Below are 16,094 nucleotides of genomic sequence, written 5' to 3'. Positions count from 1 at the left end.
TGAAAAGAGATTAATCCCGGCCACTGAAACCCACTGGGCACACATACTAAGCTTTGCTAGGAGGTAATGAATGAGTTTTGCTTGTTAAGTTGCTAATACTTTTGATCGATATATAGTCAAAAGACGTCAAATTTGAAGTCTTACTATTTCAAATATGTTTGCTCCTTGACTCTTGTCATGTTGCCAAGCATATGTAATTGCTAATAACTTCACCTTCGATATTCAATGCCAAATTCATGTAAAAAAAATTGCGTGTTGCACAAGTTCATAGATAAGATCTAGTGTGGAATATTCCTCCATACGTGTTGACAAACTCAACAATTTCTCCATTGGGTATAATTTTAATTTGACATAAAATTTAGGAATGTAAAATATTTTAAGATGTATTTCAATTCTACGAACTTAAACATGTCATGTAGAAGGTGAAATTAAAGAATTACTTGAAAAGGCAAAAGGCAATCTTTTTTAAAACAAATTAAAATATAAAGTAAGACAAGCAAGTTAAAATACAGGAAATATATTACAATAATAATTACTTAGGAAATATATTACAATAATAATTACTTACTTCGTCCATCTTTTACTTATATATTTTATTAAAAAATGATTTTGATAAAACTATTAAATAATTTCTTATATTCAATGGGTCATATAATAAAATTATTCCCACTATTTTTTATTTCTTTAAGATATGTGTCAAATCTAACACTAAATAAATATTATTGATAGAAGGGAGTACTCAAAAATGACTGAAATTTGACCACATACCGAGTGTCTTCTGGAAACAACTTCCCACCCCTAACAACCTGTTTGGATGGTGGTTTCTCATGGTATGGTATGGTTACCATGGGAATCATGTTTGTTTCCATGATTTTCTAAAAATGGTGGTATGGTATGTTACTATTTCATGGTTTGATAATCATGGAATAAAGCAATTTATTGAACCATCAAATTGGTGTTGTGCCATGGTTTTTATTTTTCTTTTCCAACTATACCCTTATATAATTTTCTTTAATCCTATTTTATCCTTATCAACAAAATACATGCTAAGACTACACATTTGTTAACAAGATCGAAGATTGCAAGACTTCCTGTTAGCAATATTAAAATTCAAAGAGTGAGAAAAATGATCACAGTTATTTAGTAGTAGTAGTTTTTAATGCCAATAAAAACTCAATTCGATCAAAAAAAAAATTGAAAATTGAAATGGCGGGAAACTGAGTGAATGCACAAAAAGCATATACATGGGAAGTGAAGTGATTTTTGAACTCTAAGATACATACATGTATACCAATTGTTTTATTGATTGGGAAGTACTTCCCGATTGCATTAGTTTGCGTTCCTCAAAACTTTGTTTAGCAAATACCCTTGTGAATTTGGCGTCTTAAAAGGATTATCGGGTGGCTATGAGAAGCATCGAGAAAGAAAGGACAACTGGTTATGCTAGCACTGATATGGATAAAAGAGTTGATATCCCAAATGTATTACAATTAGGGGCATTTTAGTAAATTTATCTGTTACCAAACCGTACCATACCATCAAACCAAATAAAAAATCTATTATTAAACCGCAGTGAACGATACAGTCCATCCAAACATGGTACTGTACCATACCATACTATACCATACCATATTACACTATACCATACATTATGAAATCATGACAAACCACCATCTAAACAGGCTGTAAGCCACTTGTTACAATAATAATAACCGCTATAAAGCGCAAAATATCAGTAGCTAATATATTCATACAGTTGTAAAAAATGAATGATGAAGCTGCATCCCTTGTGGATTGGGATGACAATGGTGCGGTGTGAGTGTGAGATGGTGTGGGTTTTAAGATGTGAGGGGAGGTGTGGGTTTTAAGTTATGTGGTGTGGTGCGGGTGCGGGGCGGGTTAAAGTAAGCTTTTTTTTAAACGGTGCTGTGCGGTGCGGGTTGCGGGTATATGTGGATTTAAATTAAAAAAAAACTAAAAATTAGTATTATTCTCGTGAATATATCTAAAATTATATGTGTTCTTTACTTAAATTTTATAATACTTAAAACGACATGCATAAGACTACAAAATAGTAGTTTTTTTAACATCTCTATTCATTTGAATAAAAATATGATATTTGATCATTAGTTGTACATGTTATACTTTTTGATAATTTTTTAGTGAAAAGTGATATAATAAAAATTAATTATTATTTCCTAATTGTAGATTTAAAAATATTATGATTTTCAACGGAGTTACAAATTTTTCATAAAAAAAAAATAAAAATACATGGGGCGGTGCGCTTATGCGCAGGTATGAATGTGGGGCGGGATTATGTGGGTTTAAATATGATGCGGTGAGGTGCGGTGCGGGCGCACCATTGCCATCCCTACGTTGTGGATCTTCCATCCCATATCTTGGTGGATATTCTCTCTAAATTACCTCCTAAGTGTCTTCAAAATATTTTCTAAAGCTAACCTTAGATTCTGAATTTTCAAAACTATCAGAATCAACATCTCCAGCCAGTTTCATCATCAACCAATTCGGCACTACTAGGACAGGTTCTCGGACCAACACCTTAAGGTTCTTGAAATTCGTAGTCGATAACTCTGATCATGAAATTTGCCATGATCCAAATGTTGACCTTGATCTGCTACTTCACTTTCCCGTTTATCCATTTTTCCTCGTTGGATCGGTACATGGTTTCGTTTGTTTCAATTACTTCTATAGTGATGTTGATAGTATTAACATCCTCAACCCAAGATCTAGAGAACATATCATCCTTCCAGAGGCACAAGGGGTACGAAAGTGGCCAAATTTAGTCACTTGTGGTTTCGGTTTTGATCCTGTTAGGTTTGAGTACAAAGTGGTTAGAATTTACCAGGAAGAAATTCGTGATGATACTAATAATTCTCGTTATTACAAGTCTGAGGCTCAAGTTTACACAATTGGGAAAGGGTATTGGAGACATGTTGTGTTCTGTTTTGGATGCAGGGCATCCGGGGTGAATCTCTATGGAAAGCTTCATTGGTTGGTTTCTGATGCTAATGGAAATGAGTTAATATGTTCGTTTGATTTGGTGAATGAGTTGTTTGAATCATTCCCCACGGCTCCCGGGTTCAGTCAGGAAAATTGTCCAAATTTACGAAGTTTGGGAGTTTTTGGGCATTGTCTATGTGTGTGGGGACAATAACACAGAGAGTAATTTTGAGGTACGGGTGATGAAAGAATACGGAGTACCTAGTTCATGGATTAAAGAGATTGTCATAAACACAGTTCCCAGATGCAACGATTGGTTGTGCTATGAAATGATTAATCCGTTGCATGTTTTGGAGGATGGAGAGACGTTGTTCTTGTGGCGTGATGATTTCTTGTTCTTGCATCATCCTGTGAAGAGAACTTTGAAAAAGCTTGATGTATGTGAAGGAAACTTTTTGACATCTGCCCATATATGGAGCTCCTTCTCGCTCAAGAGTTTTGAAGAAGAGGTTGTGAATCTGTTTTAGATTGTCAAATGCATGTATTGTGCTAGGTATATTGTTAGCATTATTCAATTCTTTGCTTTGGATTAAAAGAAATTTGGTCAGGTGTTGATCATCATATCTTCCAAATAGAATTACCTAATGTTATGAATTTGTATTCTTCCTTGATCCGTAAATAATCAAATCTATATCTGGATCTATAATCTATCTATAATTTATAATCTATATCAATACTTATTAGAAAAATAATTTGAACTTTCTGCTCTTCATTAAAATACTCTGTTTTAGATTAAATCATCTTTTTACTTTTTTCTTCCAATTAAAATCTCAAAAATAAATTATTTCAGCTTTAACTTTTTTTCTAACTTTGTCTCCTATTTAATTTGTGAGACAAAGTTCCATTGCTCTAACTTTCCTCATAACAATAATAGATTGATTATTTAAGAGAAAAATAATTTAAAATAATGATTAACTTTCCACGAAAATTATGCATAGAAGTCCAAAATTGTAGGAAGACTATATCAATTTTGTTTTTAAAAATATTTTCTATGTTCTGAGAGTTTCAAAAAATGTTTTTCTAAAGTTCCAAATAAAGTTTTCCTAAAGTTCCAATAGGAACTGTCGTTCTTTAACTTTTATTAGTTTTTATTTTTGGAAAAGTTTATTTATCTATAATCTATATAATTTATATATTTATATAATATAATTATATATATATATATATATATATATATATTTATATTAAAAATATAAAAGTGAATTAAACTTTTTGCTATTCATTAAAAGATTTTGCAATATACAAAATCGTTTTTTCATCTTTTTCTTTTAATTATTATTTTATTAAATTAAGGACTCCTAAACAATATATGAAAAAAAGATTATCGCCTAAACAATAAATTGGAACAAAAATAAGATTTTCTATTCAAAACCAAATTCCTCCATTGTCGGCTGAACAAATAAATTGAAAATACAAAAAAAAAAATTATTCAAAGTTAAATTCCTTAAGTTATGGTAAGGTTTTATGGCGTACCTTAAATTCAGAAGAAAAAAAAGTTTTTCACTCAAAATCAAATTCCTATATATAGATAAGGTTTTATGGGTACAATCACTTTTCTCAACAAGAAAGGTCGGTTCCAAGGCTCCTAAGTTCATAAATATTGTGTTTTTCCCTCTTTAGTAGTCAGTATAAATACAACAACTCCTCAAATAAAGTGTAGTCAGTATCTATGACTTAAAATATTTAATAATAGTATAAAGATGTATAGCTTCAATAACTGTTTATATTGGTTCTTGCTGAATTTATTTTAGTTTAACTAATTGTTTATGTTGTTTTTGCTAAATATATTTGAATTCGGCTATTAATGTCCTTCGCAAATCATCCAGTGTGTTTGATTTTTGTTCATTGACGTTTGAGATTTTTTATGTCAATTGATTTACTTGTGAAAAAATTAAATTATTTGTATTCGCATGTGATTCTAATGAAGAATTTGTTGTGTGCATACAATTTGATTTCAGATCTTTTAATTCTCGATGGATGAACGAAGAGATACATGTTGCTATTGGCGCTCCTAAATCCCCAGAGCTATGCACCCTTTGAGCTAAATAGTTCTTACGTACGTGAGGGTAAGGCTTGTCCTCCTATGAAATCCACTGTTTATGTTTATTTCCTACTATATATATATTCCTCTTAGGCAGACACTATCTCTTCCTTCTTAGAGATACTAACGATGGTGAATCTTTTATTTTTATCCACATCTTACCACTCAAAGTTTCTAAGATTTATTGATAACAACAAGCAACGAGAAGGTCAACAAGGGAGAAAAAGCAATCGGACTACCTCAAAGATTATGACGACAAATTTAAAAGTTATTCTGTGACCTTGTGTTTCTTTACTTGATACAACTGCGATCACGTAGATAAACTTATGAGGATGTTTATTGAATTCGTCCATGTGTGTGTGCAAGAGAAGTGGAATTAAGGGCTTAAAACATATTAAAACAGTCATTAATTCACACTAGAGGGGCACCTAATCTCTAAGGGGCATTTTGGACCTTTTGCCTTCTATTTGTAATACACTATATAAGAAACATTTTAGAGTTACTTTACTTAATTTTTTGATATTGAAAAACACACTTGAAAAACACAAGTTCTCTCTTCCATAGAGACTTAGCTGAAACTAGGAAATAACTTAGGTGTGGAATCACTTTTGTTGTTTGTTTGCTTGGATCGTTGGATGCTCGACGGATTGAGGTCCTCTCTTGTGTCCACCGCATAGTGTAGGTGTTTCTACTATTTTTATCAAGGGTCTTTGTGCTTGAATACACTTAGGTTCTTGGTCTTTGTAGTAGTGTATGTCACACTCTCTATCATTTCCTTTGTTGTAATCTTGTAGCCGTGTGGTGTATTATTTCTCTTGTAACCCGTGTGTTGTTCTTCATCTTGCTGTTGTTAACATAGTTTGTTGTGGGCTGTTTTTAGGTGTTAAACACCACAATACATTGTGTTTTTGTTGAATCCGAGAGTGATCATCAAAAGGGTCCACGGTTCTTTCAACTTATGGACTGATTTTGGTGTTGTTTGTGTGTTCCTTGTAGATCTTGTATCATTTGGTATCAAAGCAAAGTTTGATTTTGTTCCAACAAAATCAATCTTGGGATTGTGATCTTGAAAATAAAAGAAAAAGTGAAAAAGAAGAAAAAAAAAAAAAGAAAAAAGTTACTGTTCACATTATTTGAATTTTTCATAAAAAACTTGATTTTTGTGTGTTTCTAGTGTTAGATCCTTGTTCTCTAACACTATTAGAGTTTAGAAATTAAAAATCCCAACAAAAAAGAAGTGTCAAAATCAAAAATCCAAAAAAAAATAAAAAATACTATACCCGTTTTTGACCCTAGATCAAATCTTGAGTTTTTGATTTTGTGTTTTTCTTGTGCTTTTAGTGTCAGATTTGTGTTCTATAACACTACAGGAGTATAGGGTTCGAATTTGAACTAAATTGGAGGTAATTTGAGTCATCCACTATTGTTGAGCTTGAGTTTGAAGAAACTTGAAGGGTTATTTTCGGTACAACCACAATGGAACTCGAGGCTTCAAATGCTCAAACAATGAACAATAATGCCATCAATCTCATTTTGGCTCGCCTTGAAACTATGCCCCGAGATGTGGCTAGGTTGAATGTGGGTCTTGAGAAATTAGATACGGATGTTGCATCAATGAGTGAGAGATTAGAACGTGTGGAAAGTCAAAGGAGTCGACCTTTCACCCCTCAAAATATTTTTCCAACTATTACTCCCAAGGCCTTGCACCAAATGAACAAGTCACCGAGCAACCACCAAATATTCCCTAAAACCGTGAGTATTATAGAGCAACCCTCCCTCCACTTCACCAAGTCCAACATGATGGATTTGGAACCCAAATGCCACCAAACCCAAACCCTCCACTTATCCAAAGACCTCACTTTCCAATCCAAACTCCATTGAACCAAAGACCTTACTATCCTCCAAATACGGATCCACTTAATCCAAATCTACCAAACCGTTTTGAGGGTTATGGTAGGGAGTAACAACATGGGGGTTATTGGGGTTATAGTGATGCTTACTTGAGGGAAGAAGAGGAGAGGGATAGGCAAGGTGATTTAGGATGAGAAGTGAGGGTTGGTAACCAAACCTGAGAGCTTGGCCTCAATTCCATCAAAGTTAGTCTTTTGATCTTCAAGGGTGAGAGTGATCCCGAGGCATATCTTGCTTGGGAGTCATCTTGTGATAGGATATTCCAAGTGAATGATCTAACCGAAGAGAAGAAGATTTGTTATGCAATCGCTCACTTTGAGAGGTATGCAAACACTTGGTGGGAGTATGTGAAGAGGTGAAGAGGTTTAGTGATGTGTTGATTGCTGGGCGGCCACCTCCATGGTTTAGATTGAGGTACCTTATGCGTCAAAGGTACTTACCCGAGGGCTACAAACAAGAACTTCTGCAAAAGTACAACTTAAGGCAAGGAAACAAAAGTGTCATGGCATACTATGACGAGTTTCAACAATTGACGTTGAATCTTGACCATAGAGGAGAACAAGTGAGCCATGATACTATACGATTCAAAGTTGGGTTGAATAGCAACATAGCTTCTCGGATGACCCTCCATAAGTTTGACACGATCGATGGCATTTTCCAAGCGGCCTTGGAAATTGAAAGGGAGCTCTCGGCCTCCAAACCCAAGAATCACCAAGGACCTTCCTCGGAGTGGCACCAACATCAAGAGAATTCATCCAATGGCAACCAAACCAAGAACAAGGTTGTACAAACCGAAACCAATGCTTCCCAAAAGTATCCTCCAAGAAACGAAGGTAAACCAAATTCTACTTCTCGTCCTAAGGGATTTCAATGTTTTAAATGTCAAGGGTGGGGGCACACGGCTAGTGAGTGCCTACATCGGAGGAATGTAATCCTTAGGGAGGGAAAATTGCATTACCTTGGTGAGGAGGCAGGACTTGAATCGAATGAGAGTGATGAAAAAGCTCAAGATGGAGAGCTTGAGGCTGAGGTGGAAATTAATGAAGGTGGGGAAGATATTTGGCCGGTGGATGGAGAGTGTGTTGTGCCTATGTATATGGCAAGGAGAATCATGCTTAGTGAGGTTGTGGAAGAAGAAGCCGAGAGTGAGGAAGGTGAAGAAGAGAAGCCGAGAGTTATGATTGTGGGGTTTGCCCACAAAGACCCTTTATTTCCTACTAACCAAGATGCTAGCACTTTACCTAGCATCCTTTCTTCTTATGTGTAGGTTAAAGAACATTTAAGTCCAAGTAGCAAGATTGATGACCTCATGGAACCCTTGGTTGAACATTCTAACCTTGGGAGGAACATTGAAAAGATAATTCAAAGAGGAGAGCTTGCGGGTGATGATTACTTGAATTTGTGGACAAATTTCTCTCAAGATAGAGAGGATGATACAAGTGCGATCACGTAGATGAACTTATGAGGATGTGTATTGAATTCATCCATGTGTGTGTGCAAGAGAAGTGGAATTAAGGACTTAAAACATATCAATACAACCACTAATTCACACTAGAGGGGAACCTAATCTCTAAGGGGCATTTTGGACTTTTTGTCTTTTATTTGTAATACACTATATAAGAAACATGTTAGGGTTACTTTACTTTAGTTTTTTGATATTGAAGATTGTATAACACACTTGAAAAACGCAAGTTCTTTCTTCCATAGAGACTTGGCTGAAACTAGGAAACAACTTAGGTGTGGAATCACTTTTGTTGTTTGTTTGCTTAGATCGTTGGGTGCTAGACGGATTGAGGTCCTCTCTTGTGTCCACCGCATAGTGTAGGTGTTTCTACTATCTTTATCAAGGGTCTTTGTGCTTGAATACACTTAGGTTCTTGGTCTTTGTAGTAGTGTATGCCACTCTCTCTATCATTTCCTTTGTTGTAATCTTGTAGTCGTGTGGTGTATTGTTTCTCTTGTAACCCGTGTGTTGTTCTTCATCTTGATGTTGTTAACATAGTTTGTTATGGGCTGGTTTTAGGTGTTAAACACCACAATACATTGTGTTTTTGTTGAATCCGAGAGTGGTCATCAAAAAGGTCCACGGTTCTTTCAACTTGTGGACTGATTTTGGTGTTGTTTGTGCGTTCCTTGTAAATCTTGTATCATTACTGGAGCATTAACTACAGAAGAATGATTAAATTATGAAAAAACAAAGGGCTGTCCACATTGGGAAAGAGCGACGCAAGAAGAGACTGACGTTTTAGACAAGAATAAAACTTGGGAATTGGTACCCAAACTAGAAAAATGTAATTCAGTCACTTGCAAAGAGGTATTTCACTTGAAGAAAAAACTCTAATGTATCATGACAGGATTAGATGCAGACTTGGAAAAAGGACCTATTGCAGCACTAACAAGAGCGTGCATTCGGCCACAAGACTCTTGACTAATCAGATTGGGGCCAACAGTCTGGGACTAAAATCCACCACATGCTCAAGCACTATATGCATGGTTCGGAAAAGTTCGAGCAACAAGGATTTACAAATTAATGTCTTGATAAAAATATGTGGTTTTCCTACATGGTACTGTTCTTTTGTCATGGTAACCTGATGTTATTAAGAAGAAAGCGTGTGAGATTATGTCAAAGATCAATTATGATTACTGACAGAGACGTAATCGTAATGCAACTTGGTGTAAGTGAAGGGAAGTGCAAAACTATGTCAGCTGAAGAAACAAAATCCAATCTTTCTATTTGGGTCTTGAAGAACCTAAGTTGTGCGGACTTTTCACTTCGAATGCAAGCTCAGAATTAGTGGTAAGACAAGTTGGGTTCTGATGAAACCTAATTTTCTAATAGTAGAGCAGTTACTATAGTATTTTATCACAAGTAGTTCGTAAGTTTCCTTTTAATTGAATTACATATTTTTCCTAAAGAGTTAAAAGTCCATATATGCAAATCCTTTAGAAATCTGCAGAGAGCAAACATCTTTGCACATAAGACCATTTTTTCAAGGAAGGGCAAGAGAAAATTAGCTTTATTTATTAAACGTGGGACATACACGATCTTGACTTAGTAATATTTCAACATATTCCTATTCACCGACGGGGCAACCAGTAACAACTAACAAAAACTAACTAAAGGCAAATAAGACTGCAACGTGTCAAACTAAAAGACTTCACAACCTATCAATAATGTGGAAAACAAATTTATAAAACATTGTATGAAGGGGATTTCTTTGATGCAGGTATATGACAGTGAAGATTTTAAGAGAGAGATTAGGAAGAGCAACTGTTTATAGAGATTCTATTGGTCGATTTTGCAAGGGAACTGAGACAAAAGTATGAATTTTGTCATTTTAATTCTTTAGCAAGCAGTTATATGTAGCTTGTAAAGTTTGGCTTGTCATAAAAAGAAGAACTACGTCAGTTTATCATAGTCAAGTAGTAGACTGAAGTGAAGTGATAAAAATGTATATGATTCGATAAAGAGTTGATGTAAATTGACAGTGATCTAAGCTTTCAGGCTAAAGTTACGAGTAGTACACAAAATGAAAACATACAAGGTGCAAATTAAGTTAAACCTTAAAACTCTTATCAAATAGAAATGACCGAGGGAGGTTAATACTATCAGTTAGGTACCTCCTTCCTTAAAATCACTGAAATAACATATTGACAAGCTAACACTCAACGATCGTCAGATTATCACATAATGAATTCATGAGAATCAGAATTGTATCATAACACACAAAAACAGAGAAGTTCCTATTTTTGAAATCTTAAACCATTAACAATAACCCATTTTGATACAAAACTTCTAGCAGAATTCCAAAAACCAAACGCAATCTAATTCCAGAATAAGCTTTCAAAAGCAAAACCATAAAGCCGCCCATCATAATTTTTCATTATCGAATCAATTTCTGCAAAATAATCGATGATAATTGTTTTAAAATGTTCCAAATCAAGTTGACAAAAATTAAACTAAACAGAGTGAAACATGAATGATTACGAGTCTATCTACCAAAAAAATGTTCAGCATCTTAAGAAAATAAAATCACCACTCCCTTGACTACATATCCACAAAAAATAAATAGAAAAGAAACAAAGATATTCGATACCTCAACTTCGTGAGTCTGAGCTGACATGCAAAGGTAGAGACTTCCAAAATTGGATCTAAAGAACCTCTACATTGATGTGGGAAACATCGTGGCTCAAGTTAAATCGACTACTTGATAAAGAATCATAGACTGCAATTGAAGAGACTGGCCGGAGAAGAGAAAAAATTTTCAATTATCAAGCCTCGAAACTTTAAAATTACGAAAAGGAAAAAACAAAAATACTAAGAAAAGCTAAGCTATCAATTCTATGAATTTCTCACTGTTCAAAAACCAATTCTTCATTAAAAATTCTTAAGATTGAGCATAGTTGACACAGATTAAAAATGAAGCTATAACAATTATCCATCACTACCAGAGAAACCATTTCAAAAAAACTCTAAGATTCAAAACCTCAACTGCAAAAGAAACCACTAACTTTTTTTCTTCCCTCGACTGCTAAAGAAATCGATCGGCACGAGAGAATATTAGAATCTTATTTTTTATTTGGAGTTGTCAGAATTAGAGTTTCCTATTGTTTAAATAAGTTTTTCGTAGTAGCAAATTGGAGTTTCTTATTTTTTTTTTTTGAAACAGTTATTGTTATAAACTAATAAAGAATAAAGAAGAAGATAGAATAGAGAGAGTAATTCACCATATATATATATATTTATATATATATATATATATATAGTCAATGTCTACTTTACCATATATAGTGAATACCTACTTTACCATATATTATGTATGTCTATTTATGGAAAAGTTACAAACCCAAAGTTAGTTAGAAGTTTTGCTTCATTGTAATTCACCCCATCAAGAGACCTCAAGAGAAATAAGAATTAATCTCTCTCTTCTTCTTTATTATTTATTAGTTTATAACACGTTATCAGCACGAGACTATCTGCCAAACAAGATGAGATTCTTCTTTATTAGTTTATAACACGTTATCAGCACGATGCTCTAACCAACTGAGGTGAGATTATAAATCTGAAAGGTTAGTAATTCTTTATGTTATCTTTCTTTTGCTACTACTAATATAATTATTATTGGATTTGAGGAAAAATAATTGGTTTGAAATAATTTATATTCTAAATTTATTCCTCAACAACAATATTATCAAAAAGGATAATAATATGTTGGGTTCAGGTCCCATCAATTCATGCCTAAGACGCCTTTATATGGATCAAATATTGAGTTTGAATCTCAATACACCATATTGATGATATTGTGATGGCTAAGGCAAAATAATGGGCATTTGATGAAAAGTCATGAAATATATCCCATTGATATGCTCTATTCCCTGAATTGAATGTGGTAGCAATAAATCATATGTATGCCTCAATTTGCTTTTGTAGTAGCTATCATAATTTGATACGTTTAATGCATGATTATATTTCATTCTTGGGGAATGAGAAGCTTATTAATGCAAACGTGCACTTGATTGTGATGGTATCGCAACTTACCTCCGAATGAGGAAGTAGTAAATCTAAAATTTATTCATGTAATAATAAATCTGAAATTTACTAAAGAAAAAAGTACATGTCATGGTAAACTTGGAGTTTACTAGAATAAAAGTTCATAAATTGATATGAACGATTGTAACATCTCGAAGATGTGCACATTGAATATTAGACATGTATTGAAAAACTAGAAGATTCTTCTAGAATTGTTTATTTCACTTGTTCTCATGATAAGTTGGTTGGACCAACTAATGTTGGGATTGAATTCCTTAAATCTGAAAAATATAAAAGGTGAATATGGGTCTGTTCACCTATCATGTGATATGTTGAAAAGACGCATCAATAAGATGATCACATGTACATTCATTGTCAACCTGCAGTTTGACATTCATAAAATTGTTTGCTCAATAAAATTGAGTTAAGAACATAATTTTCAGATTATGCAATCAAGAAAGTTATCTTGATGATGATGGTATGGCATTGAATGCCTTCGATAAATAACTAAACCATCGCTAATGAGAACAAAGCTTCATTTGTTGATCTGAAATATGATATGTTGCATACAATAACACTTGTATACATTAGACCAATAAATTATGATTATTTCTTCTCCCTCAATTGGTTCAAGGCCATGAACCAACTATTTCATCTAATAGTTTTGATGTACGGTGTATGATTAATGAATATACCATGATGCACAAAGTTGGATTCCTCAAAGATGATAGAGGATGTATGTTAGTTTTCCTAATATAAAGGAGAGATTATAAGCAGCTATGAAATATGTTAGAATTATCACCAGATCCTCATTCAAAAGATAATTTAAGTCAAATGCCAAAAGCATCTCATATTTAGCTGCAAATGCTCCTATTTTGTGTCCTTCAAGGATAAAGTCTATGCATGCGTGAAGCATGATAGACCAATCGGTTCCAAGTGAAATAATCCTTGAAAAGGATAAGGAGCAAATAATCATAATAAGAAGACAATGTGCTCTTGAAGAGCCTACGACATAACACTTCATGAAACCTTATGAGAGATTTAGGTACCTGAAAATAATGAAGTGATGAGATCTCAAAATGTTATGTCACATTATGAACCAATACAAAATGATATATCATCAATATCTTTGATACAATATTGGCTTAATATTGTGAAAAATTACGAGGATCTTAATTCGACGTTAATTTAAGCATGCTGACGTAGAAACATTTATCAAGTGACATGAAAGGATGCATCTTGGTAAGTATAAAACTTATTTGATTTGCAATCCAAATATTTGAAGATGTCACTCATGAAATGTTGAATATTGTCACTTGACAAAAACTTATGTGAAAAACTTTTAAGGATTCAAAATGCTTGAAGCATATAAAAGTTTCTGCGAAACTTATTTAGAATCCTTATATTGTATAAGCTTATAGCTTGAAAATTATTGAAACTCTTGGAGAGTTTTCAAAGCAAAAAGATTATTTGCTAAAATGAGAAATATACCAATTTGGATTGGTTATGAAGTATTATATCTTAGTGCAATTGGTGCACTCATGTACCTTGCAAATACTAAAAGGCCTATAGCATTTTCGGTTAATATGTTAGCAAGGTATATTTCTACTCCTACTAGGAGACATCGAAATGAGATCAAACACATGAGCTTGTTTTATTCTAAAGATTGCAGTTTCGATCTTATTGGCTATGCTGATGCTGGGTATTTATTTAACCCGCATAAATCTCGATCTCAAATATACAATGTGTTCACATATGGGGATACTGCCATATCTTAGAGATATACAAACCAGTCTATCTAGATACTTTATCGAACCATGATGAGATAATAACTATTCATGAAGCAAGCTGAGAATGAGTATGGTTGAGATCCATGAGACATCTCATTCGAGAAAAATGTGGCGTGAAATGTGATAATGTACGCACAATTTTATACAAAAATAATGCAACATGCATAACACATCTTGATGGAGGATTCATAAAAGGAGATAGAACGAAGCACACTTCATCAAAACTTTTTTACATACATGAACTCCAAAATAATGGTGATATTAACGTGCAACGGATTCGTTCAAGTGATAATGTGACTGTTTTATTCACCAAGTCTCCTTCAATGTGACTGTTTTATTCACCAAGTCTCCTTCAATTGCATCTTTCAAGAAGATGATGTATAAGGTCGGGATGCAAAGGTTCAAGGATGATCTAATTAGGGGGAGTTAATACGCGTTGTACTTTTTTTTTTTCTTACAAGGTTTTTTCCCACTGAATTTTTCTTATAAGGTTTTTAATGAGGCAGCCTATATGCGTATTGTTAGAGATGTGTACTATTTTTCCTTCACTAGATTCTTTTTTTTCACTGAGTTTTTTCTAGTAAGGTTTTAACGAAGCACATTATCTATCAATTAAATATTCAAGGGGGAGTGTTATAAATATATCATATATAGTGAATGTCTATTTATGGAAAAGTTACAAATCCCAAGGTTAGTTTTTTCCTATAAATAAAGGGGTTTTGCTTCATTGTAATTCACCCCATCAAGAGATCCCTCAAGAGAAATAAGAATTACTGTTTCTATTCTCTCTCTTCTTCTTTATTCTTTATTAGTTTATAACATTAAAAAGTTTTCACATTTTTATTAGAATATTAATAAGTGATGTGGACCTTCTAATAAATGAGTCAAATATTTTAAAGTCCTTTAAAAAGAAATCTTTCAATTATCAATTTTTTTAGTGTATCTTATGATTACCATCTCCTAAGATTTCAATTTATACGATATGACTGAAATTTTAAGAGTCACTAAAATTTTATTTTAATTAAAATTTTATTATATCATTTGAATATTTTAAGTTTTAAATTTTTACAAACACACGAAAACTTCTTTATAATAAAAATAATTTTGTACAGTTCAACAATTTTAAATTATTTATTATTATGATTTATAATATATTGTACATAAATTTCAAATATATAACACGTCTATATTTAATTTAACCTCAAAATTTAGAACTCTGATGTAGTAGCTGAAAAAAAAACCCTCTAAAGTAATACATTATTTAAAAAAAAAAAATGTAGCACATTGAAAAAAAATTGTAATGAACGTGCACTTTTGATACTTTAATAATTATATTATTCTAATTAAATAAAATCACTAAAATATGTGTAATGAAAAAAATTATAAATAATTTATGAAAGAAAAATCACAGCAGCGAAACATAAATTTATATAGTGATTTTTGTTTGACAGTTTTGATTTTACATAAAATTTAAAAAGGGTATTGAAGATATTTACATTCGTGATTTTAATTTAAAAATATGTAGAATATCTAAAATATTATTAAATTAATCAAACATTACCTCAACAACACTAATTTGATAGTTGTTTAAAGTTAATCAGGTATTAGTAATACATGAATTAGTTATGAGAAAATTTATGTATTTTTTTTTACGCAATATAGAAGTTGGAATAAGTTATACATGAATAACTTATGAAGAATTTTAATGGTAAAATCAAACATTGTATTAATTTTACTATGTTGTATATGTTATACACAATTTAAATAAATGAATAACTCTACTCTTATTCAAATGGTTTCT

The 16,094-nt window shown here is 32.7% G+C and overlaps 1 protein-coding gene and 1 pseudogene across 3 annotated transcripts; both read left to right on the top strand.

The window, feature by feature from the left end:
* Nucleotides 1-1,765: 1,765 nt before the first annotated feature.
* LOC107864757 lies at nucleotides 1,766-3,615 on the top strand (annotated as a pseudogene).
* Nucleotides 3,616-4,340: 725 nt separating this feature from the next.
* LOC107862081 lies at nucleotides 4,341-10,459 on the top strand. Of its 3 annotated transcripts, none has more exons than XR_007053944.1 (2): nucleotides 4,341-5,087; nucleotides 10,201-10,459. XR_007053944.1 is itself a non-coding variant. In XM_047409961.1 (2 exons), exon 2 carries the CDS (start codon nucleotides 7,395-7,397, stop codon nucleotides 8,238-8,240), a length of 846 nt encoding a protein of 281 aa, XP_047265917.1. In that variant the 5' UTR covers nucleotides 4,383-5,087; nucleotides 6,404-7,394; the 3' UTR covers nucleotides 8,241-9,280. The 3 variants fall into 3 exon arrangements, 1 of the variants encoding a protein (XP_047265917.1); XR_007053943.1 differs by lacking the exon at nucleotides 10,201-10,459 and adding an exon at nucleotides 9,328-10,056; XM_047409961.1 differs by lacking the exon at nucleotides 10,201-10,459 and adding an exon at nucleotides 6,404-9,280 and having other exon boundaries at nucleotides 4,383-5,087.
* The last annotated feature ends 5,635 nt before the right edge of the window (nucleotides 10,460-16,094 follow it).

This window comes from Capsicum annuum, chromosome 3, assembly GCF_002878395.1.
Source record: "Capsicum annuum cultivar UCD-10X-F1 chromosome 3, UCD10Xv1.1, whole genome shotgun sequence".
Taxonomy (NCBI): Eukaryota; Viridiplantae; Streptophyta; class Magnoliopsida; order Solanales; family Solanaceae; genus Capsicum; species Capsicum annuum.
The sequence above is the reverse complement of the archived record's forward strand: the minus strand, read 5'-3'. Positions and strand labels throughout refer to the sequence as shown.